A 25,124-nucleotide genomic window follows, 5' to 3' on the forward strand; every position below is an offset into this window, starting at 1 on the left:
ATTTCACTGGGATCATTGTGACTATTTACTTAGAATAGAGGTCCTGCAATTTATTTACTTAGAATAGAGGTCCTGCAATTTATTTACTTAGAATAGAGGTCCTGCAATTTATTTACTTAGAATAGAGGTCCTACAATTTATTTACTTAGAATAGAGGTCCTGCAATTTATTTACTTAGAATAGAGGTCCTGCAATTTATTTACTTAGAATAGAGGTCCTGCAATTTATTTACTTAGAATAGAGGTCCTGCAATTTATTTACTTAGAATAGAGGTCCTGCAATTTATTTACTTAGAATAGAGGTCCTGCAATTTATTTACTTAGAATAGAGGTCCTACAATTTATTTACTTAGAATAGAGGTCCTGCAATTTATTTACTTAGAATAGAGGTCCTGCAATCTATTTACTTAGAATAGAGGTCCTGCAATTTATTTACTTAGAATAGAGGTCCTACAATTTATTTACTTAGAATAGAGGTCCTGCAATTTATTTACTTAGAATAGAGGTCCTGCAATCTATTTACTTGAGCCATCCTGTAGTGAAAAGCATCTGTATTACTCTCACAACAAATCCTTCTTAATACAAAATGATTTTGAATGGGAAGGTCAGTTACTCACCGAGGGGGGAGTGGACATGTCTCCGAACAGATCAAAGTGGTTGATGTTCTGTGCAGGGATAAAGGGTCAGAGAAAGAGAACAGTGACATTTCACAACAAAACAAAAGCCAGATCTGCTTTATCGTAATAACACATTCTACTGATCTATAACAGGGTAGGGTGGCTATGTGTGTTTGTGCATGTGTTCTTAGGCTCCTGCGTGTGTTCCGGTGCTCCTGTGTGTGTGTGTGTGTGTGTGTGTGTGTATGTGTGTGTGTGTGTGTGTGTGTGTGTGTGTGTGTGTGTGCGTGCGTGCGTGCGTGCGTGCGTGTGTGTGTGTGTACTGTATAAAATTGTATTGGAGATGCTTAGAAACATCTAGCTCTTCTTTCCTCTCATTTCATTATCAGAAAATGGATCTAAAATGAATCTCTCATGGTGCTCTGTAATTGGCTGGGTAAAAGGGTTATTCAGTCCAATCTAACGAACGCTGATTAGATATTCCTCTGTCCGTCTCTACCAATCAAATCATCCCCTGATGTCCCATGATGCATTACCATTGTGATTCCCCTAAAACACAAGATAATATGATATCATTAGGTGGTAGGATTCAGGCTATATACATGTGCTTTTTGCGGCCACCATGTTCCTCCTCCAAGACAATATAACCACCTGACCCATATTGCAGACGTGACGGTTCCTACTACTACGTCTCACCCCCCTGGCCATGTACGTCCAGCGCTCTGACAGTTTAATTACAATACAGAGGAGGTAGAGAGGATGGACAGAGGTTCTACAGCTAGACACATGAAATGTACAGTATGTCACAGACTGCAGGCGCCATGCACAAGCAGACAATGTACACACACAGGATTTACATGCAATAAATAGACACACACACACACACACACACACACACACACACACACACACACACACACACACACACACACACACACACACACACACACACACACACACACACACACACACACACACACACACACACACACACACACACACACACACACACACACACAAAGAATAGAGAAAATGAGGGGAAAACAGCAGTCAGTGTGTGTGTGTGTGGGGGGTTAACATAACATTGTCTATACCCTCTTTGAATTGTGTGGAGGAAACAAATCATATACAGTACATACATTACACCATATTGTTGTTATACATGATGTATTGGTCTGACAGTCTCATTTAACCTTAAGGGGGCTGAGGCAGGTGTCTGTAAGGTCGTGTGGTTATAGTTCTATAGGCCTTCCCCTCCGGCAGACTGGCAGGCAGAGTGACACACACGTTCAAGTTCAAGTTTACTTGTGAATCGTGTTCTTTCAACAGATAAAGTTGAACTTGAACATGTCAGGCTGGGTATCTAGGCTCTCAGTAGAGCTCCAACTGAATGAACAGACAAGCAGTAACTCTTAGAGATATGGAGGCAGCTACTGATACAACACCAGCTAGCATGATGTGTGTTGAGGAGAGATAGCAGGGGACAGTGTAGCTACCATAGATAGTTGATGTGCACAGGAAGAATGCGAAGAGAAAAAGTAAGCACACATTCTTCTATTTCCATGTACGTCTTGACCAATGGGCTTAAAGATGGAATCCTGACGTATATAAAGCCGGCTCCACTTTGTTGCCGTTTGTTGCCCAGCTGAGGAGCTTTGAGCGGCATGGTACAACATTTGTTGATACATATTGTGCTCTTCTATTGCACGTGCAATGATGTCAGAGAGGAAAAACAGTGTTGGTTGTTTACAGTAACTTCTTTGTTGTTGTAATATCACAAACGGACGTGGAAGTTTCCCCATTAAAGATTCCAGCTTTAAATAAAGAAGAACGACTAGTGCATCTGATATGGTGGAAACTCATAAAAACTAACAGTTAATCCATGACCTGTCTATTTTTGGTGGTCAGAAATGAATCTGCTGTAAAAAATATATATTTGCTCTGCATACAGGTACGGTGTTTTTATGAGTGGGGTGGTAACCTAGGAGACCCCTCTGTCTGTCTGCATGCAGCTCCACCAAACAAACAACAACTCCACCAGCAAACCTCTCATATTCACCTCCCAGGAAGATGGAACAACCCACTATTCAACTGAGACTGAAAATGACAAAAAACCTTCTGTCTTTAAGACATTACGCCTTTCTGATGTCTAATAGTCCTCCTAGTCATATTTTAAATTGTGTGGAGGATTTGAAGCAAAGACTCCATCTGTAGCTGGTGCAACATCCAAGCTTGAGGGACAAATCATGAATCTGTTGTGGAAGGTTATGCATGAGTCCTGAATATCATTTTATCATCATACCTCTAGAGTTGACTAAGACCCAACGGTTGATCATTCCAGAGCAGTAAATTCTATTTCTATATATCATTCCTCGGCCAGAAAAATCTATATCAGATAGTTGACCTAGACACACACTGATGATAACCAGTCGATGACCAGTTTGTGGATGTATACTGTGTATAACAGTGGTCACACAGACAGGGGTTCATCAATGGAAACTAAAGAAGAGGGGAGGTTATCCATTGAGAGAGACAGAGAGGTTTGCCAGTGGGGGGTGTGGACGAACAAAAAAACAAAAACAAAACACCTACAGTCATAAAATGGCGTTTTGGGACGTCATAGATCCCTTCTCCCTTCTGGTGACTGGTAGCGGTAGGGACCTGAGTTGGAGGTCCAGTCAAAATAAAACAATACAGTGAGCAACACCATTTACCAAGGCTGAGAACGAAAAAAAAAGAATTTATTTAAAAACTAATCCTTTCTACTGCAGTGTCTCAAAGCTACTGTTCTGTCATCATTTCAGAATGTCTCTCTGGTCTACACATGGTGATATTGTGTTCTGGTCTAAAAGCAATGTTATGCAAATACAATTCGACAGTTGTACCGCTCTCGAATCAATTCTGCTTAAATTCCTATTGATTGTAAGCAGTACTGTCAGATTGTGCATGCTACTTCTCTGTTTGGACATTAAGATCACACAGCTGCTTTTCTCCATTTATACAATGTTCAACCAGAGGTTTAAATCTATGGAAACTGACAACACAGGATCGTGTCCTGCCCTGTCCTCTCCTCTCTTTTCTTCATTTTCCTCACATTAATATATTAACCGTATTCAACAATATGGCCTCCCTTTCTCTCTTTCGACTGGCTAACTTGGCATTGGGCTGCAAGTTCTTCTTGTCTATTGATCTTGTTTCATTCAGAAATCAAATGGCATGGCAAGTGATTAATCTCTATGCATCTTACATCCTCAGAGAGGTGAGGGGGAGGAGGAGGGAGGAGGAGGAGAGGAGGAAGGATGAAGGAGTAGGGGGGAGAAAGAAGGGAGGAGGGGAGGGAGACGGAAGGAGGAGGAGGAGTTTAAGGAGGAGGGAGGGAGGAAGGAGGTGGAGATGGAGGGAGGAGGGGCGAGGTAAAGAGAGGAGGAGGGAGGTGATGGGGGAGGAGAGGAGGAAGAGTTGGAGGAGGAGGGAGGAAGGAGGGGAAGGAGAAGAGAGGAGGAGGGAGGCGGGAGGTAGATGCAGGAGGAGGATTTGGGGAGAAGGGAGGAGGCGGGAGGAAGGAGGGGGAGGTGAAGGTGAAGGAGGAGGGGTGAGTTAAAGAGAGGAGGGAGGTGATGGAGGGAGTAGAGGAGTAGGGGAGGGAGATAGAGGGAGGAGGAGGAGTTGGAGGAGGAGGGAGGAAGAAGGGGAGGAGAAGAGAGGAGGAGGGAGGTGAAGGGAGGAGAAGGGAAGTGGTGGAGGGAGGAGAGGAGGGAGGAGGGGGGAAGATTAAATCACATTCTAGGTTCCTAGAAGCTGCTCTTGGTTCCTTGAACTAAACGGGAAGGTCAAACCTCTGGATGTCTGCAGGGATCCCACATAGACTCTAGAGAAGCCTTGATGAATTGGTCTGACAAAATAACTGGCCTTGACTGCACTTCACTGAACTGTGGATTTGAGATGTTATTCATCATTTAAATTAGGAACGTTGTGAGTATACTATTTAAAAAGAATAATATCCAGAGTATACTGCTCTGCTCTGCTCTCTAACAAACATACATATTCTATTGTTCATATTCATTCTATTCATATTCTATATATTCTATTCTACATATTCTATTGTAACACAAAGCTCTGCGTTGACTACTCTACAAAAGGTAAGGGGCGGGGCTTGGTATTGTACCTGGTAAACGCTCTCCTCTGATTGGTGGCCACGGAGGGGCTCATGTCCAGCCTCAAACACAATGTACTACAACAAAGGAAGTGGGTGGGGCCAATAGGGATGGAGGATGATGGGATAGATGGGGGAAGAGAGAGAGAAAGAAAGAGATTGAGAGAAAGATTGAGGAACAGAGAGAGAAAAAAAATTGAGAGAAAAACGGGGAAAGAAAGAGAGAGAAGATAAGAGGAGAGAGTACAGTAATTGGTCAGGCAGTGGTAACAGGTACTGTAGAGGTCTAAGAGTTATGATCTCCATCTCCACTACCACCGAGACACAGAGGGCCTAATACTGATTTGAGATCCGCGCTTGTAACTTAGTTGATTTACACGAAAGTCTGAATCGGTTACACGCCCAGATCTCAAGTCAGGATTCTGCCCAATGGTCATTGGACTCTTGTATTCAAAACAAAACAGCCAATGCTACTACAGAATTGCAAATTAAATGTTTTTTTTCAGGCATACAGTAGTAAAAGCTAAAGGGGCAAACATTAGACATGTTTTGAAGGGGGTGGGGCATAACCACTGAACATAAGCATTCAGAGTAAGGGTTAGTGTTGTCTGTATTCAGTGTGAGCAACAGAGTAGAGTATCAGGTTCCAGTTTCAGCCAAAAGCAAGAGGGGAGAACAACCAGTGAGGGTCAGATAGGTCTTTAGAAGAAAATCAGTACATATACACAGATCAACTGAAAATATATGGTTTAACAACACTGCACTGGCAATGGGAGAGTCAAATGGTTGAACAAAACCGTCTACTATGATGGTTGGTCTACTGCGTATTATTGAGATGGTTTGGGTATCATGAATCATTAATTAAAGCAGATCAGCGGCAGATATTTACATTAATTAAGGATTAAGTGTTTTTTAATTCTATAGAATGAATCACGTGAAAACAATTGTGTCTGTAGAAGCTAGAGTGTAAACGGTACATGGGGTTCCATCGCTAGTTCTGATTCGCTGTGTAGGTGTTGTGTGGCGACCTACCTGGTAAACTGGATCATCCACCTCATCCTCCAGAATGGTCTGTGTGATCGTTGAAGAGAAGGAACATTTTACATAACAAGTAGACGATGGATAAAGAGAAGAACAGAGCAAGAACATACAGAGGCAAATAGAATAATAGAGAGAATAACAGAGAGAATAACAGAGAAGATAACAGAGGATAACAGAGAGGACAGAGAGGATAACAGAGAGGATAACAGAGAGGACATAGAGGATAACAGAGAGGATAAGAGGGAGAATAACAGATAGAATAACAGAGAGGATAACAGAGAGGATAACAGAGAGGATAAGAGGGAGAATAACAGATAGAATAACAGAGAGGATAACAGAGAGGATAACAGAGAGGATAACAGAGAGGATAAGAGGGAGAATAACAGAGAGGATAACAGAGAGGATAAGAGGGAGAATAACAGATAGAATAACAGAGAGGATAACAGAGAGGATAACAGAGAGAATAACAGAGAGGACATAGAGGATAACAGAGAGGATAAGAGGGAGAATAACAGATAGAATAACAGAGAGGATAACAGAGAGGATAACAGAGAGGATAAGAGGGAGAATAACAGATAGAATAACAGAGAGGATAACAGAGAGGATAACAGAGAGGATAACAGAGAGGATAAGAGGGAGAATAACAGAGAGGATAACAGAGAGGATAACAGAGAGGATAACAGAGAGAATAACAGAGAGGACATAGAGGATAACAGAGAGGATAAGAGGGAGAATAACAGATAGAATAACAGAGAGGATAACAGAGAGGATAAGAGGGAGAATAACAGAGAGGATAACAGAGAGGATAACAGAGAGGATAAGAGGGAGAATAACAGATAGAATAACAGAGAGGACAACAGAGAGGATAACAGAGAGGATAACAGAGAGAATAACAGAGAGGATAACAGAGAGGATAAGAGGGAGAATAACAGATAGAATAACAGAGAGGATAACAGAGAGGATAACAGAGAGGATAACAGAGAGGATAACAGAGAGGATAACAGAGAGAATAACAGAGGACAGAGAGGATAACAGAGAGGATAAGAGGGAGAATAACAGATAGAATAACAGAGAGGATAACAGAGAGGATAACAGAGAGGATAAGAGGGAGAATAACAGAGAGGATAACAGAGAGGATAACAGAGAGGATAAGAGGGAGAATAACAGATAGAATAACAGAGAGGATAACAGAGAGGATAACAGAGAGGATAACAGAGAGGATAACAGAGGACAGAGAGGATAGCAGAGAGGATAAGAGGGAGAATAACAGATAGAATAACAGAGAGAATAACAGAGAGAAGAACAGCGAGAAGAATAGAGAGAAGAACAGCGAGAAGAATAGAGAGAAGAATAGAGAGAAGAACAGAGAGAAGAACAGAGAGAAGAACAGAGAGAAGAACAGAGAGAAGAACAGAGAGGATAACAGTGAGAATAACAGAGAGAATAACAGAGAGGATAACAGTGAGAATAACAGAGAGAATAACAGAGAGAAGAACAGAGAGAATAACAGAGAGGATAACAGAGACGATAACAGAGAGGATAACAGAGAGAATAACAGAGAGAATAACAGAGAGAAGAACAGAGAGAAGAACAGAGAGAAGAACAGAAAAAAGAACAGAGAGAATAACAGAGAGAATAACAGAGAGAAGACCAGAGAGAAGAACAGAGAGAAGAACAGAGAGGATAACAGTGAGGATAACAGTGAGAATAACAGAGAGAATAACAGAGAGAAGAACTGCGAGAAGAATAGGGAGAAGAACAGAGAGAAGAATAGAGAGAATAACAGAGAATAACAGAGAGAATAACAGAGAGAGTAACAGAGAGGTTAACAGGGAGAATAACAGAGAAGAACAGAGAGAAGAACAGAGAGAACAAGAAATTAAATAACAGAGAGAAGAACAGGGAGAAGAACAGAGAGAAGAACAGGGAGAATAACAGAGAGGATAACAGATAGGATAACAGAGAGAATAACAGATAGAACAAGAAATGGAATAACAGACAGAATAACAGATAGAACAAGAAATGGAATAACAGAGAGAATTACAGAGAAGAACAGAGAGGATAACAGGGAGACTAACGGAGAATAATAGAGAGAATAACAGAGAGAGTAACAGAGAGGATAACAGGGAGAATAACAGAGAATAACAGAGAGAATAACAGAGAGAATAACAGAGAGGATAACAGGGAGAATAACATAGAATAACAGGGAGAATAACAGAGAGAATAACAGAGAGAAGAACAGATAGAATAACAGATAGAATAATAGAGAGAATAACAGATGGAATAACAGGGAATAACAGAGAGAAGAACAGAGAGAAGAACAGAGAGAATAATAGAGAGAATAACAGAGGGAATAACAGAGAGAATAACAGCGAGAAGAAGAGAGAGAATAACAGAGAGAAGACCAGAGAGAAGAACAGAGAGAAGAACAGAGAGGATACCAGATAGAACAAGAAATTGAATAACAAAGAGAATAACAGAGAGAAGAACAGAGAGAAGAACAGAGAGGATAACAGAGAGGATAACAGAGAGAATAACAGAGAGGATAACAGTGAGAATAACAGAGAGAATAACAGAGAGAATAACAGAGAGAATAACAGAGAGAAGAACAGCGAGAAGAATAGAGAGAAGAACAGAGAGAATAACAGAGAGAAGAACAGAGAGAAGAACAGAGAGGATAACAGTGAGAATAACAGAGAGAATAACAGAGAGAATAACAGAGAGGATAACAGTGAGAATAACAGAGAGAATAACAGAGAGAATAACAGAGAGAATAACAGAGAGGATAACAGAGACGATAACAGAGAGGAAAACAGAGAGAATAACAGAGAGTATAACAGAGAGAAGAACAGAGAGAAGAACAGAGAGAAGAACAGAAAAAAGAACAGAGAGAATAACAGAGAGAATAACAGAGAGAAGACCAGAGAGAAGAACAGAGAGAAGAACAGAGAGGATAACAGTGAGGATAACAGTGAGAATAACAGAGAGAATAACAGAGAGAAGAACTGCGAGAAGAATAGGGAGAAGAACAGAGAGAAGAATAGAGAGAATAACAGAGAATAACAGAGAGAATAACAGAGAGAGTAACAGAGAGGATAACAGGGAGAATAACAGAGAAGAACAGAGAGAAGAACAGAGAGAACAAGAAATTAAATAACAGAGAGAAGAACAGAGAGAAGAACAGAGAGGATAACAGAGAGGATAACAGAGAGAATAACAGAGAGGATAACAGTGAGAATAACAGAGAGAATAACAGAGAGAAGAACTGCGAGAAGAATAGGGAGAAGAACAGAGAGAAGAATAGAGAGAATAACAGAGAATAACAGAGAGAGTAACAGAGAGGATAACAGGGAGAATAACAGAGAAGAACAGAGAGAAGAACAGAGAGAACAAGAAATTAAATAACAGGGAGAAGAACAGAGAGAAGAACAGGGAGAATAATAGAGAGGATAACAGATAGGATAACAGAGAGAATAACAGATAGAACAAGAAATGGAATAACAGACAGAATAACAGATAGAACAAGAAATGGAATAACAGAGAGAATAACAGAGAGAATAACAGAGAGAAGAACAGATAGAATAACAGATAGAATAATAGAGAGAATAACAGATGGAATAACAGGGAATAACAGAGAGAAGAACAGAGAGAAGAACAGAGAGAATAATAGAGAGAATAACAGAGGGAATAACAGAGAGGATAACAGAGGGAATAACAGATAGAACAAGAAATGGAATAACAGAGACAATAACAGAGAGAATAACAGAGAGAAGAACAGATAGAATAACAGAGAGAATAACAGAGAGAATAACAGAGGGAATAACAGAGAGAAAAACAGAGAGAAGAACAGAGAGAAGAACAAGAGAAGAACAGAGAGAATAACAGGGAATAACAGAGAGAAGAACAGAGAGAAGAATAGAGAGAATAACAGAGAGAAGAACAGAGGGAATAACAGAGAGAATAACAGAGGGAATAACAGAGAGAAGAACAGAGAATAATAGAGAGAATAACAGAGAGAGTAACAGAGAGGATAACAGAGAGAATAACAGAGAATAACAGAGAATAACAGAGAGAATAACAGAGAGAATAACATAGAATAACAGGGAGAATAACAGAGAGAATAACAGATAGAACAAGAAATGGAATAACAGAGACAATAACAGAGAGAATAACAGAGAGAAGAACAGATAGAATAACAGATAGAATAATAGAGAGAATAACAGATGGAATAACAGGGAATAACAGAGAGAATATCAGAGAGAAGAACAGAGAGAATAATAGAGAGAATAACAGAGGGAATAACAGAGAGGATAACAGAGGGAATAACAGATAGAACAAGAACTGGAAAAACAGAGACAATAACAGAGAGAATAACAGAGAGAAGAACAGATAGAATAACAGAGAGAATAACAGAGAGAATAACAGAGAGAATAACAGAGGGAATAACAGAGGGAAGAACAGAGAGAAGAACAGAGAGAAGAACAGAGAGAATAACAGGGAATAACAGAGAGAAGAACAGAGAGAAGAATAGAGAGAATAACAGAGAGAAGAACAGAGGGAATAACAGAGAGAATAACAGAGGGAATAACAGAGAGAAGAACAGAGAATAATAGAGAGAATAACAGAGAGAGTAACAGAGAGGATAACAGAGAGAATAACAGAGAATAACAGAGAGAATAACAGGGAGAATAACATAGAATAACAGGGAGAATAACAGAGAGAATAACAGATAGAACAAGAAATGGAATAACAGAGACAATAACAGAGAGAATAACAGAGAGAAGAACAGATAGAATAACAGATAGAATAATAGAGAGAATAACAGATGGAATAACAGGGAATAACAGAGAGAAGAACAGAGAGAAGAACAGAGAGAATAATAGAGAGAATAACAGAGGGAATAACAGAGAGGATAACAGAGGGAATAACAGATAGAACAAGAAATGGAATAACAGAGACAATAACAGAGAGAATAACAGAGAGAAGAACAGATAGAATAACAGAGAGAATAACAGAGAGAATAACAGAGGGAATAACAGAGAGAATAACAGAGGGAATAACAGAGAGAAGAACAGAGAGAAGAACAGAGAGAATAACAAGAGAAGAACAGAGAGAATAACAGGGAATAACAGAGAGAAGAATAGAGAGAATAACAGAGAGAAGAACAGAGGGAATAACAGAGAATAACAGAGGGAATAACAGAGAGAAGAACAGAGAGAATAACAGGGAGAATAACAGAGAGAATAACAGAGAGAATAACAGAGAGAATAACAGAAAATAACAGAGAATAACAGATAGAGCAAGAAATGGAATAACAGAGACATTAACCGAGAGAATAACAGAGAGAATAACAGAGAGAAGAACAGAGAGAATAACAGAGAGAAGAACAGAGAGAATAACAGAGAGAATAACAGAGGGAATAACAGAGGGAATAACCGAGAGAATAACAGAGAGAAGAACAGAGAGAATAACAGAGAGAAGAACAGAGAGAAGAACAGAGAGAATAACAGAGAGAATAACAGAGGGAATAACAGAGGGAATAACAGTGAAATGAACAGAGAGAATAACAGAGAGAATAACAGAGAGAATAACAGAGAATAACAGAGAGAAGAACAGAGAGAATAACAGAGAGAAGAACAGAGAGAAGAACAGAGAGAATAACAGAGAGAATAACAGAGGGAATAACAGAGGGAATAACAGTGAAATGAACAGAGAGAATAACAGAGAGAATAACAGAGAGAATAACAGAGAATAACAGAGAGAAGAACAGAGAGAATAACAGAGAGAATAACAGAGAGAAGAACAGAGAGAATAACAAAGAGAAGAATAGATATAATAACAGAGAGAATAACAGAGAGAAGAACAGAGAGAATAACAGAGAGAATAACAGAGGGAATAACAGAGAGGATAACAGAGAGAATAACAGATAAAACAAGAAATGGAATAACAGAGACAATAACAGAGAGAATAACAGAGAGAAGAACAGATAGAATAACAGAGAGAATAACAGGGAGAATAACAGCGAGAATAACAGAGAGAATAACAGGGAGAATAACAGAGCAAGAACAACAGACCAAGAGCATGCAAGGACATCAGCCATTGGCTTGGGGTAAAAAAAAGCCTATCCTATTAGGAACTCAGAAGTGAGAGACGCTTCATCTATTTTTATCCTCCTGAGACCCAGAAAAAAAAAAAACGTTTTGGGGAGGAAACAAAACATGTTAGAAAGAAACAAAAGTGCACAAATATTTTGATTTATTTATTTTTGTAAGTGTCAATTAGGACTCGGTTGATAGTAATATGATACATTTAACATTACAGTAAATGGTTAATAGTAATATGATACATTTAACATTACAGTAAATGGTTGATAGTAATATGATACATTTAACATTACAGTAAATGGTTGATAGTAATATGATACATTTAACATTACAGTAAATGGTTGATAGTAATATGATACATTTAACATTACAGTAAATGGTTGATAGTAATATGATACATTTAACATTACAGTAAATGGTTGGTAGTAATATGATACATTTAACATTACAGTAAATGGTTGATAGTAATATGATACATTTAACATTACAGTAAATGGTTGATAGTATTATGATACATTTAACATTACAGTAAATGGTTGATAGTAATATGATACATTTAACATTACAGTAAATGGTTGATGTAATATGATACATTTAACATTACAGTAAATGGTTGACGTAATATGATACATTTAACATTACAGTAAATGGTTGGTAGTAATATGATACATTTAACATTACAGTAAATGGTTGGTAGTAATATGATACATTTAACATTACAGTAAATGGTTGATAGTAATATGATACATTTAACATTACAGTAAATGGTTGATAGTAATATGATACATTTAACATTACAGTAAATGGTTGGTAGTAATATGATACATTTAACATTACAGTAAATGGTTGATGTAATATGATACATTAACATTACAGTAAATGGTTGATGTAATATGATACATTTAACATTACAGTAAATGGTTGATAGTAATATGATACATTTAACATTACAGTAAATGGTTGATGTAATATGATACATTTAACATTACAGTAAATGGTTGATGTAATATGATACATTTAACATTACAGTAAATGGTTGATAGTAATATGATACATTTAACATTACAGTAAATGGTTGATGATATATGATACATTTAACATTACAGTAAATGGTTGATAGTAATATGATACATTTGACATTACAGTAAATGGTTGGTAGTAATATGATACATTTAAAATTACAGTAACTGGTTGGTAGTAATATGATACATTTAACATTACAGTAAATGGTTGGTAGTAATATGATACATTTAACATTACAGTAAATGGTTGGTAGTAATATGATACATTTAACATTACAGTAAATGGTTGAGGTAATATGATACATTTAACATTACAGTAAATGGTTGATAGTAAAATGATACATTTAACATTACAGTAAATAGTTGGTAGTAATATGATACATTTAACATTACAGTAAATGGTTGGTAGTAATATGATACATTTAACATTACAGTAAATGGTTGGTAGTAATATGATACATTTAACATTACAGTAAATGGTTGGGGTTAATATGATACATTTAACATTACAGTAAATGGTTGATAGTAATATGATACATTTAACATTACAGTAAATGGTTGGTAGTAATATGATACATTTAACATTACAGTAAATGGTTGATAGTAATATGATACATTTAACATTACAGTAAATGGTTGATAGTAATATGATACATTTAACATTACAGTAAATGGTTGGTAGTAAAATGATACATTTAACATTACAGTAAATGGTTGATAGTAATATGATACATTTAACATTACAGTAAATGGTTGATAGTAATATGATACATTTAACATTACAGTAAATGGTTGATGTAATATGATACATTTAACATTACAGTAAATGGTTGATAGTAATATGATACATTTAACATTACAGTAAATGGTTGATAGTAATATGATACATTTAACATTACAGTAAATGGTTGATAGTAATATGATACATTTAACATTACAGTAAATGGTTAATGTAATATGATACATTTAACATTACAGTAAATGAGGACAGGAGGTAAAAACATAGTTAGCGCATCCTGATGTCGACTACAGAGAACATTTATTAACAAGCTCTTATTTAGCTCTTATTTGACATAAAATAAATATATTACACTGCTTTGAAAACTATTCCTGAGATAATTACCTATTAGAAACAATCTGAATATCAAACTAATTGTGTCATTTTTCATTTTGAAGAACCAGAAGGAATATCAAGGTGACACCAACACACGTATGATGTCATGTCCTCTCAAAGTGACAACAGGACCTCACACAGTGGCATATATGATGACAGACATGATGTCCTCTCAGAGCGACAACGGGACCTCACAGAGTGGCATGTATGATGTCATATACAGGATGTCCTCTCAAAGTGACAACAGGACCTCACACAGTGGCATGTATGATGTCATAGACAGGATGTCCTCTCAAAGTGACAACAGGACCTCACACAGTGGCATGTATGATGTCATATACAGGATGTCCTCTCAGAGCGACAACGGGACCTCACAGAGTGGCATGTATGATGTCATATACAGGATGTCCTCTCAAAGTGACAACAGGACCTCACACAGTGGCATGTATGATGTCATAGACAGGATGTCCTCTCAAAGTGACAACAGGACCTCACACAGTGGCATGTATGATGTCATATACAGGATGTCCTCTCAAAGTGACAACAGGACCTCACACAGTGGCATGTATGATGTCATAGACAGGATGTCCTCTCAAAGTGACAACAGGACCTCACACAGTGGCATGTATGATGTCATAGACAGGATGTCCTCTCAACGTGACAACAGGACCTCACACAGTGGCATGTATGATGTCATATACAGGATGTCCTCTCAAAGTGACAACAGGACCTCACACAGTGGCATGTATGATGTCATAGACAGCATGTCCTCTCAAAGTGACAACAGGACCTCACACAGTGGCATGTATGATGTCATAGACATGATGTCCTCTCAGAGCGACAACAGGACCTCACACAGTGGCATGTATGATGTAATAGACAGGATGTGCTCTCAGAGCGACAACAGGACCTCACACAGTGGCATGTGTGATGTCATAGACAGGATGTCCTCTCAGAGCGACAACAGGACCTCACACAGTGGCATGTATGATGTCATAGACAGGATGTCCTCTCAGAGTGACAACAGGACCTCACACAGTGGCATGTATGATGTCATAGACAGGATGTCCTCTCAAAGTGACAACAGGACCTCACACAGTGGCATGTATGATGTCATAGACAGGATGTCCTCTCAAAGTGACAACAGGACCTCACACAGTGGCATGTATGATGTCATAGACAGCATGTCCTCTCAAAGTGACAACAGGACCTCACACAGTGGCATGTATGATGTCATAGACAGGATGTCCTCTCAAAGTGACAACAGGACCTCACACAGTGGCATGTATGCCCTTAGAAATACAGAGCAAATACGAATGTCCATTTGAGAGGACAAAAATGAATTGCTAGGCTCAGGGGGAATATACACTTTTGTCTAGGTTACTGTACAGTTCAGTAATATTTCCTACATAATAATTCCTTCCTTTGTCGACACAGGTATACATTACATTAGGCCTTTTACATTGACGGGACTCTTCTGCTGCATGGAGTCCTGTTTCAGTAGAACACATATGTATAGTATAGCAAGTACACTAAAATCATTTGTATTGCAGTCAGCATACACAGCCAAAGCTGAAAGCATTCACATTCAGTTGTTTCTATGAATAATCCTCATTTATAGTGCATGCAGTGGGATCTCACAGTGGAGTGGTTGAAGGTTGAAGAGAGCTCTATTGAACAGTGAAAGAACAGGAAGTGTTCTCTGGTCATAGAATTAGAATCACTAGAACAGACAAAGCCTGGACAGTATTGTCCACAGCAATTTCCCTGGTAGACTACACTCACGGGTACATTCAAATCTACGTGTTATTGTGATGCATAACTGCTATGGTAACAGTTGTGTTGTTGTTTACCTGGTAGATGGCCTGCTCACACTGCTTGTCCTTCTGGGACTTCTTCTCCATCTCCTCTCGCTGCTTGATGTCGTAGATGAGCGTGAAGAGGTCACGCAGGTCAATGATCAGTGGCTCCGCCTGGGAGGGAAGTAGGGAGGGAGAGAGAAAGAGCGAGAGAGGGTAGGGGAGGGAGAGAGAGAGGGGGGTAAGAAGGGAGGGATAGAGAGAGAAAGAGAGAGAAAGGGAGGGAGAGAGAAAGAGAAAGCGAGAGAGGGAGAAAGAGCGAGAGAGAGAGCGAGAGAGAGAGCACTACGTGAAGCAGAATATACCACAAACTTGTACCACAAAACCTTATTGCTATTATAAACTGGTTACCAACTGACATGTGACATAAGAATAATTTATTCATGCAGTCTAAATGACTATCCGTCTTAGTTGTTTAAGATCGGATATTGACTGAACGAACCGTACACGAATCATATTAGTGCCCTGCTAATACGGAGTTGTTGTTTATCTACAGCCTTCAAGAGCACTGAGTCCTGCAAATCTAATGTGCTCTCTATTTCTATACTGTATATATTATCAACTGGGACCATTGGCTGGCTTTTCCTTTATTACACAACGCAGGAGAGAGCAAAGATCACATTTGTTACACTGGTCACACGGCACCCTAGTGGCAGCCTAAGCAGAGAGCTCCTGTAAACACGTACATATTTCATTGTTTGTAAGTGTTTTTAACAGTTTCTTAATCAGCTGTTTTGTTTTTGATAACATTCAGTTTTATTGCATATTTATTGCATATTTCTGGTGTTTTTGACCCACAGATTTGCAGATGGACTGGCAGGTCAACTCTTTTTGGCTTTGGCATTTGCCAGAATTGTTCTATGGTCAGTCCCTGTTAGTATTGTATGCTAAATGTGTTGACTAGGGCTGTAATTTTATTCCTAACTAATACCACTGGACACCTCATTCCTGGTACTTGAGTTGAGTCCCTACAACAAGGGTAGGTGTCAAGCGCCATGGCTGGATCCGGGGTCTGGGCGGGGGCTACGACCTGCACCGGAGCCTCCACCGACTCTAGTCACCCCCCCTATCCTCCCCATTTGGTTTGAGGTTTTGAGGCTGGAGTCCGCACCTTTGGGGGGGGGGGGGGGGGGGGGGGGTACTGTCACGCTCTGACCATAGAGAGCCCTTGGTTCTCTATGGTGTAGTACAGGGGTGTCAAACTCATTCCACGGAGGGCCTAGTGTCTGCAGGTTTTTGGTTTTTCCTTTCAATAAAGCCCTAGACAACCAGGTGTGGGGAGTTCCTAACTAATTAGTGATGTTAATTCATCAATCAAGTACAAGGGAGGAGCGAAAACCCGCAGACACTCGGCCCCCCGTGGAATGAGTTTGACACCTGTGGTGTAGTAGGTCAGGGCGTGACTAGGGGGTGTTCTAGTTCTATATTTCTATGTTGGTGTTTTGTATGGTTCCCAATTAGAGGCAGCTGGTAATCGTTGCCTCTAATTGAGGATCATATTTAGGTAGCCATTTTTCCCACCTGTGTTTGTGGGATAATGTTTTGTGTATGTGCTAGTTGCACCACTTATGTTACGTTTCGTTGTTGGTTTATTGTTTTGTTTGGAAATTTTACTTTATTAAAAAATGTGGAACTCAACACAAGCTGCGCCTTGGTCCCGTCCTTATTATGAACGTGACAGTAGGTAATGAACTCAGGCCCATTACTCACCGACTGGCCAGACTTGATGGCCACAAACCTGTGGTGTCCCTCCTTCCCACAGACGTAGCCAAAGGCCCGGTGGTCCCGGGTATCCTTGGCGATATAGGAGATCTCATGCACTGAGTGGTGATGCAGCAGAACCTGAAAACACACACGGAGGAAATGACATAAATTTTGGGTACGAAGTAATGTAGGAGATCTTTGAAACAGAAGGAAGTGGCAGATCCGAAGCAGGAAATGAACCAAAACTAAATGGAGGGGGATTGGAGACACATGTTGGATACTATAGGGCCAAGGTCCTGATTTTATAGTTTAGTTAGACCCATGTGACCTGCCTAAGAGAACTCTTGGCTCTACTCAATGCATTTCTATGAATTTCATCAATTCTTGAAAGAATTCTTTGTTCCAAAATGAGGGAGTGAACTGGGAGTTCAGGGTAAGTAGGCTACAGCTCTTTGCTAATTCTAATACTATGGCAATGCGGTGCTCCAGATACACCGCAGCAGGGAAGAAAGGAAGGCAGATGGAAATGGGCTATTCTCTCTTTGTCTTACTGTTGACAGGGATGACTGACACATTTACCATTGTTCCCTTTCTTTCCTCATTTCCAACTCTCACAGTTGGAATAGCAGACACAGCACATTTACTGCATGGGTAACAGCAGATCAGGATGTGTGTGTGTGTGCAGATCAGACTCCACACACACAACCCATTTTCACTTATTTTGAAGATCTTTCTAGCCTGGGGGGAAGTTGTTGTTGTGTATTGTGCAATATGCCAAAATATGCATTGTCAACAGAGCATGGTACACCCGCAGGGCAGCGCTGAACAGCCAGGTCACAAGTACAACTAACACTAACACACACACTACCGGTCAAAAGTTTTACAATACCTACTCATTCAAGGGTTTTTCTTTATTTTCTATATTGTAGAATAATAGTGAAGACATCAAAACTATGAAATAACACTTATGGAATCATGTAGTGACCAAAAAAGTGTTAAACAAATCCAAATATATTTTAGATTTGAGATTCTTCAAAGTAGCCACCCTTTGCCTTGACAGCTTTGCACACTCTTGGCATTCTCTCAACCAGCTTCATGAGGTAGTCACCTGGAATGCATTTAAATTAACAGGTGTGCCTTGTTAAAAGTTAATTTGCGGAATTATTTTCCTTCTTAATGCATTTGAGCCAATCAGTTGTGTTTTGACAAGGTAGGGTTGGTATACAGAAGATAGCCCTATTTGGTAAAAGACCAAGTCCATATTATGGCAAGAACAGCTCAAATAAGCAAAGAGAAACAACAGTCCATCATTACTTTAAGACATGAAGGTCAGTCAATCTGGAAAATGTCAAAAACGTTGAAAGTTTGTGCAGTCGCAAAAACCATTAAGCGCTATGATTAAACTGGCTCTCATGAGGACCACCACAGGAAAGGAAGACCCAGAGTTACCTCTGCTGCAGAGAAGTTCATTAGTTACCAGCCTCAGAAATTGCAGCCCAAATAAATGCTTCACAGAGTTCAAGTAACAGACACATCTCAACATCGACTGTTCAGAGGAGACTGCGTGAATCAGGCCTTCATGGTCGAATTGCTGCAAAGAAACCACTACTAAAGGACACCAATAATAAGAAGAGACTTGCTTGGGCCAAGAAACACGAGCAATGGTCATTAGACTGGTGGAAATTTGTCCTTTTGTAGAAAATAGTAAAAATAAAGAAAAACCCTTGAATGAATAGGTGTTGTAAAACTTTTGACCGGTAGTATGTATTCAGGAATGTGCATGGAGACACACAGTAGTTGGGCTGTCACTCATCTACTCCCACCTGCTGCTCCACTAATAGCATTGATAAGTTTCCAGCAATAGGGAGGAGCTACTAAGAAATTACCTAGGGCTTCTTCAGTGGAGTGTAATGATAAGAACAGAGAATTAAATCATACTTGAGCTGACACTGTTCTATAGTCTAGATGACAGTACATTGCTACATTACACATTCTATGTGAATGTTCTGCAACGCTGCATCCTGCTGAATAAGCCCCATATTTTACCATAATGATTGTTGGGGAAATGAAGTGGTGTTGGGGTAATCCGTATATAAAATGAAAGAGCATTGGGGGAACAATGATTCACAAACAAAATGACAGAGACGCCAGCGGTGATGAGGGTTAGGGATAGGACATACACATACACACACTCGCACACACACACACACACACACACACACACACACACACACACACACACACACACACACACACACACACACACACACACACACACACACACACACACACACACTATGGGGCAATGAGGGCTATTATATAGCTGTTGTTGATAAATGACAGGGCTGGCGGCAATTGACAGGTGGCACCACTATCCAACAAAATAAAAAGGGAAGTCATCGAATATCAAACGACGAGGAGCGGGTCTATACAGTAACAGTACTGAGTAATGAATGATATTTTCCCCCCTTTAATGACAGTTGAGGTGGAGCTATGGGGCAGTTAGACTAGCAGTTAGCAGTGATGATGATTAGAGTTGGAACTGTGGGATAATTAACCTAGCGGATAGCGGTGATGAGCAGCCTCAGGATGGTGGGTTGGGGGGGGGGTTGGGGGGGGGACAGGACCCCTCTATCATCCTGCAATGGAACAGCAGGCCTCTGGGCCCTGAGGGAGGAAGGTGGGAGGGAATGAAATGGAGGGGGGAGGCAGATTGTCTCATAGCATGGAGGGGAGGAGGACAACATCACATCCCTCATATACACACTGTCATTACAGTAGACAGGTCTTTATCATCAGACATTAGCCACCATACAGCACGCCTAGACTGCTTCTGCTGTATTCCCTGTCATGTCAACTGCACCATATGCCAGGTAGGCACACAAGATGGCTGCTTTTCTTCTACATGACGGTGATTAAACTTGTATTAGCCTCTGCCCTCTGGATGTCCTATAAGGTTCACAGCAGCTGGGGCTAGACCTGGCTGCGCAGCTGCACTGTGGAGCCTCATCACTCACTCACCCCTGATCTCTCGTCGTAAATCTTGATCCCCCCGAAGGAGATGGTGAGGAAGACTCTCTGCTTGTGCTCTCCTTTGGAGCGCGCCGACGTAGCCATCCCCTGCAGGAGAGGAAGAGACACAGGGAGATGAAGGGAAATACTCTCAGCGTGAAAGACAGCAGCGTGCCATCGATTCACGACTCAGGTAAGTATGACGGGGAGGAGGAGGAGAGGGAAGGAAGAGGGTGACAGCTGTTATATGAGGTGCAATACGACAGAAGGCTCTTCAATGTTGCTCTTTTTGAACTTTCATTCTCTCAACACAGTTTCTCTTTTTCACCACTGAGTCTTTTATTGTTGAACTTTTAAGAGGCTGATTTATTAAGTAGGGTTCTGCTGCCTGCACCTTGTGACACAAGCTGCCAAACTACCATGTAGCGACTTGAAGTTTCTCTGACTGAATGTATTCTGCTGACCGACAGCAGCCCAACCTTCACCTCGCCGGGACACTTCTGTCACGTCTTGCTGCCTGAAGAACCATGGAGCCTTTAAAGTCGATTTTCCCATTGATCTCAGCTCCTTTTTCTTTCCACAAAAACAATGAACATTTCCAACATGTTTCTCAGACTCAAATGGAGGCACGACCCTCCCTCACTAACGCAAGCCTGACATGTCTTTCATGTGAAAAGAGAAAAGAAGACAGAAGGTCATTGTGAATGCTGAACACGTCTGACAACCCTGGAACCCCAGTCACGTTGAGGAGGGTTGAGCGAGCGACCCCATACACAACCAGTACACTATATTCCCCTCTCCAGATCTGAGCTTGATCAATTAATACATAAACCTGGAAACCATCAACCATCAAACTCCCTCCCTCTCACCCTCTGTTTGTTCTCCAGAGTGGGAAACAAAGAGCGATCGGCTGAATAGAGGAGAGAGGTGTCTATGGCTGTCGTCAATCCACAATCGGCTTCTCCATTTGGTGGATTAAGTCCTAAAGCTTAGAGAGGCAGCTCAATAGAGCCCCCTTCCCCTCCCATATTTCATCCCTCCATCCCCCTCCTCTATTCCATCCCTCCATCGCCCTCCTATATTTCATCCCTCCCTTCCCCTCCTCTATTCCATCCCTCCATCGCCCTCCTATATTCCATCCCTCCATCCCCTCCTCTATTTCATCTCTCCATCCCCTCCTCTATTTCATCCCTCCATCCCCCTCCTATATTCCATCCCTCCATCCCTGTTAGGAATTTTGTTAATAAATAATGAAAACAATTTCTAGCTTTAGATAAAACTATAACTAATTGAACTCTGCACGCCTGGTGAAAAGAGATTTGTGTTGTGGGTTATAAAATAAGCAGAAAGGGTCGTTAAACTATGGTTGAACTGACCCAACTTAGCCCTGAGATGTTTAGATAAGGCTGTGGGTAACTTTTTAGGTCTTCCATTATCTTGAGTTGTCTGCTAAAATGGTAATAAATTATAGTGAGCCTTCAGGAGAATAGATTATGTTGTGTGTCATGTGTGTGCGCTGGGAAGTTGGAATTAACTTTTGAACCTGTTTTCTATTTGTCAGGACAAGGAGACTTATTCTGTAACCTATGACGTCATATCTTGTATATAAACCTGTTGTTTATGATCAAATGGTAGCGTGCTCCGAGAATAAATACTATTATCTAATTTTAATAAGACTGTATCCTGTCTATTTTATGTTAATAAGTATCTTACAAATTCTTATAAATATACAGATTGAATTTAATTAATGAGTACATTAGAGGAATTATTTAATTCCACTAACAATCCCCCTCCTATATTCCATCCCCCCATTGCCCTCTTCTATTTCATCCCTCCTCTATTCCATCCCTCCATCACCCTCCTCTATTTCATCCCTCCATCCCCTCCTCTATTTCATCCCTCCATCCCCCTCCTCTATTCCATCCCTCCATCGCCCTCCTCTATTCCATCCCTCCCTTCCCCTCCTCTATTCCATCCCTCCATCCCGCTCTTCTATTTCATCCCTCCATCGCCCTCCTCTATTTCATCCCTCCATCGCCCTCCTCTATTCCATCCCTCCATCCCCTCCTATATTTCCTCCCTCCATCGCCCTCTTCTATTTCATCCCTCCATCCCCCTCCTCTATTTCATCCCTCCATCCTCCTTCTCTATTTCATCCCTCCATCCCCCTCCTCTATTCCATCCCTCGATCGCCCCCTCTATTTCATCCCTCCATCCCCTCCTATATTTCATCCCTCCATCGCCCTCCTCTATTTCATCCCTCCATCCCCTCCTATATTTCATCCCTCCATCGCCCTCCTCTATTTCATCCCTCCATCCCCCTCCTCTATTTCATCCCTCCATCCCCCTCCTCTATTCCATCCCTCCATCCCCCTCCTCTATTTCATCCCTCCATCCACCTCCTCTATTTCATCCCTGTATCCCCCTCTTCTGCCTGTCTATATAATATAATGCCTGTATTGACCTGAGAACATTGACTGTAACTGGCAGTGACTGCTGGATATGGGAGTCATAGGCAGGTCACTGTTCAAATGTCACAGCATGGATCTACAAAACTCCTGCTTGTTGTGTTATTGGACATGTGGAGCAACTACATCTGATATGAGAAGATCAGAGCAGGAAATGGCTTTGCCTGCTAGCTGTACGGTAATGCTACTATGTCTCCAGCATGGTTGAAGAGACATAATAAAACCATCCATATTCTCTCTTCTGTAGATGGATTTGTAACTACATCTGGCTCCTGCAAAGACGCATCAATAGAGATGGCTGAATTCACTTCTTCTACACCTGAATACCACCGCCCTCTCCTCAGACACACACAGACATACCTTGAGCTTCATCATGGAGTCTTGGCACAGCTTGTCCCCGCGTGCCGCTGTCACCTCATCAGTCCCGATCAGCTTGGCCTTGTAGCGCACACCATCACCACGGAAACGCTTAATCAGCCCCGTCTCAGTGCGGTCCTGACCTGCAGAGCGAGAGAGAGCGAGAGAGAGCGAGAGAGAGCGAGAGAGAGCGAGAGCGAGAGAGAGAGAGAGAGAGAGAGAGGGGAAGAGAAAGAGAGAGAGAGAGAGAGAGGGGAAGAGAGGGAGGGAGAGATGGAGATAGAGAGAGGGAGAGGTTTAAGAGGTGTGTGTGTGTGTGTGTGTGTGTGTGCGTGCGTGTCTGCATGCATGTGTGTGTGTAGGGAGGGAGGGGTACAGTATGTGGGAAAATACATATTTATGGGATATTAATATCAAATGTCTGAGGAGACAATTTGAGCATCATCCTTCATCACTGTCTCCCTGACAAAGGCTATGACGCCGAAACACGTCAGCGGCTTTTTAGAATCTGTTCTATTGAACAACACGCCACTGCAATAAAGGCATTTTAATATAACGAAGAGTGCCTTGATCCTCCTTGATTTCTGAGCACTGCACACCTCTGTTCCCATGGGCACTGTTGACTGTTGACAAACAGCATGAAAGGCTGCTATTGAGAGGAATCATCTTGGTCCAACGCACGCCCACAATCCCATAAGCCCCCCATGGTTGATGGATGGATGAGGAGGGAGGGAGGGAGGGAGGGAGGGAGGGAGGGAGGGAGGGAGGGAGGGAGGGAGGGAGGGAGGGAAGGAAGGAAGAAAGAAAGAAAGAAAGAAAGGCGGAGGGGGAGAGAGTTGGAAAGAGATGGAGAAAGAGTGGGAGAGATGGAGAGATGGAGTGTGAGTGAGGTGTGGACGATGGAGGACAGATCTACAGGCTCTTTTGGTATGTCTGGCCTCTCTCTCTGTCTGTCATCGTCCTCCCCCAGTCCCCCAGACACCTAACCATCACCTTGACACTGACATTTTTCAAATTTAGTCTTCCCTTCCGCTGTCCGACGGGTTTTGATTATGTTGGCCCAACCTCTCCACTTGTCTGTGTCTGTGAGTAACCTGTCTCTACATAACCTGGAGGTGGTTTGTCAGTATTAAGCGACTGTCTGCTGCTGCTTACACACACACATAGTGGTATTTCAAATCAAGGTCGACAGCACCTTGGAGAGTTTAGCTGAGACTATTTCAGGCACTGCTCTGCCTCACTATTCTAGGCCAAGAGACTATATACACCCTTCATCACATCAGTTTGCAGGGCATTTTAAACCGGCTGCATGGCTAAGCTCTGTGGAAGAGAAGCAGGACAGCCTTTAATATCCCGAACAAAAACCGTCAAGCCGCAAACTAAGACCATATTACACCAAATGAGCTTATTCCACCGCTGAAAACAGATGCCATCCACATACTACATCTTACAGAAATGTAATTTGAGTTTCACGCCTCGCTAAATATTTCAGTGAAATGTCTTGTCAGTGTTTCTATTCCCCAGGAAAATGAAATAGAAATTGGAAGGGGAAAAAAGCAAAATTAAGTTGCCCTGCGAATGAAGACGGCTCAGTTGAAACGTGGAGAGCCTGTCGTCGCCTTGGCTATGCACACTTGCTCACTAATTCAAGAGGGCTCAACTCTCTAAAGGGGG

The 25,124-nt window shown here is 41.0% G+C and overlaps 1 protein-coding gene across 2 annotated transcripts in view; it reads right to left on the minus strand.

Annotated features, from left to right (window-relative positions):
• Positions 1 to 25,124, minus strand: part of LOC129813782 (disabled homolog 1-like) — a 74,086-nt gene that overhangs the window by 4,282 nt on the left and 44,680 nt on the right. Inside the window, exons 3-10 of one of the 2 annotated variants that reach the window (XM_055866312.1) lie at positions 23,454 to 23,593; positions 20,635 to 20,733; positions 17,620 to 17,751; positions 15,904 to 16,023; positions 5,802 to 5,840; positions 4,782 to 4,847; positions 3,209 to 3,277; positions 617 to 664 (exon numbers count right to left, since the gene is read on the minus strand). In XM_055866312.1, the coding sequence (XP_055722287.1) occupies positions 617 to 664; positions 3,209 to 3,277; positions 4,782 to 4,847; positions 5,802 to 5,840; positions 15,904 to 16,023; positions 17,620 to 17,751; positions 20,635 to 20,733; positions 23,454 to 23,593 (713 nt within the window). The remainder of the gene's footprint in view (positions 1 to 616; positions 665 to 3,208; positions 3,278 to 4,781; positions 4,848 to 5,801; positions 5,841 to 15,903; positions 16,024 to 17,619; positions 17,752 to 20,634; positions 20,734 to 23,453; positions 23,594 to 25,124) is intronic. The other variant, XM_055866313.1, reaches the window with a different exon arrangement.

Source organism: Salvelinus fontinalis, chromosome 17 (genome assembly GCF_029448725.1).
Source record: "Salvelinus fontinalis isolate EN_2023a chromosome 17, ASM2944872v1, whole genome shotgun sequence".
NCBI classification, from domain to species: Eukaryota; Metazoa; Chordata; class Actinopteri; order Salmoniformes; family Salmonidae; genus Salvelinus; species Salvelinus fontinalis.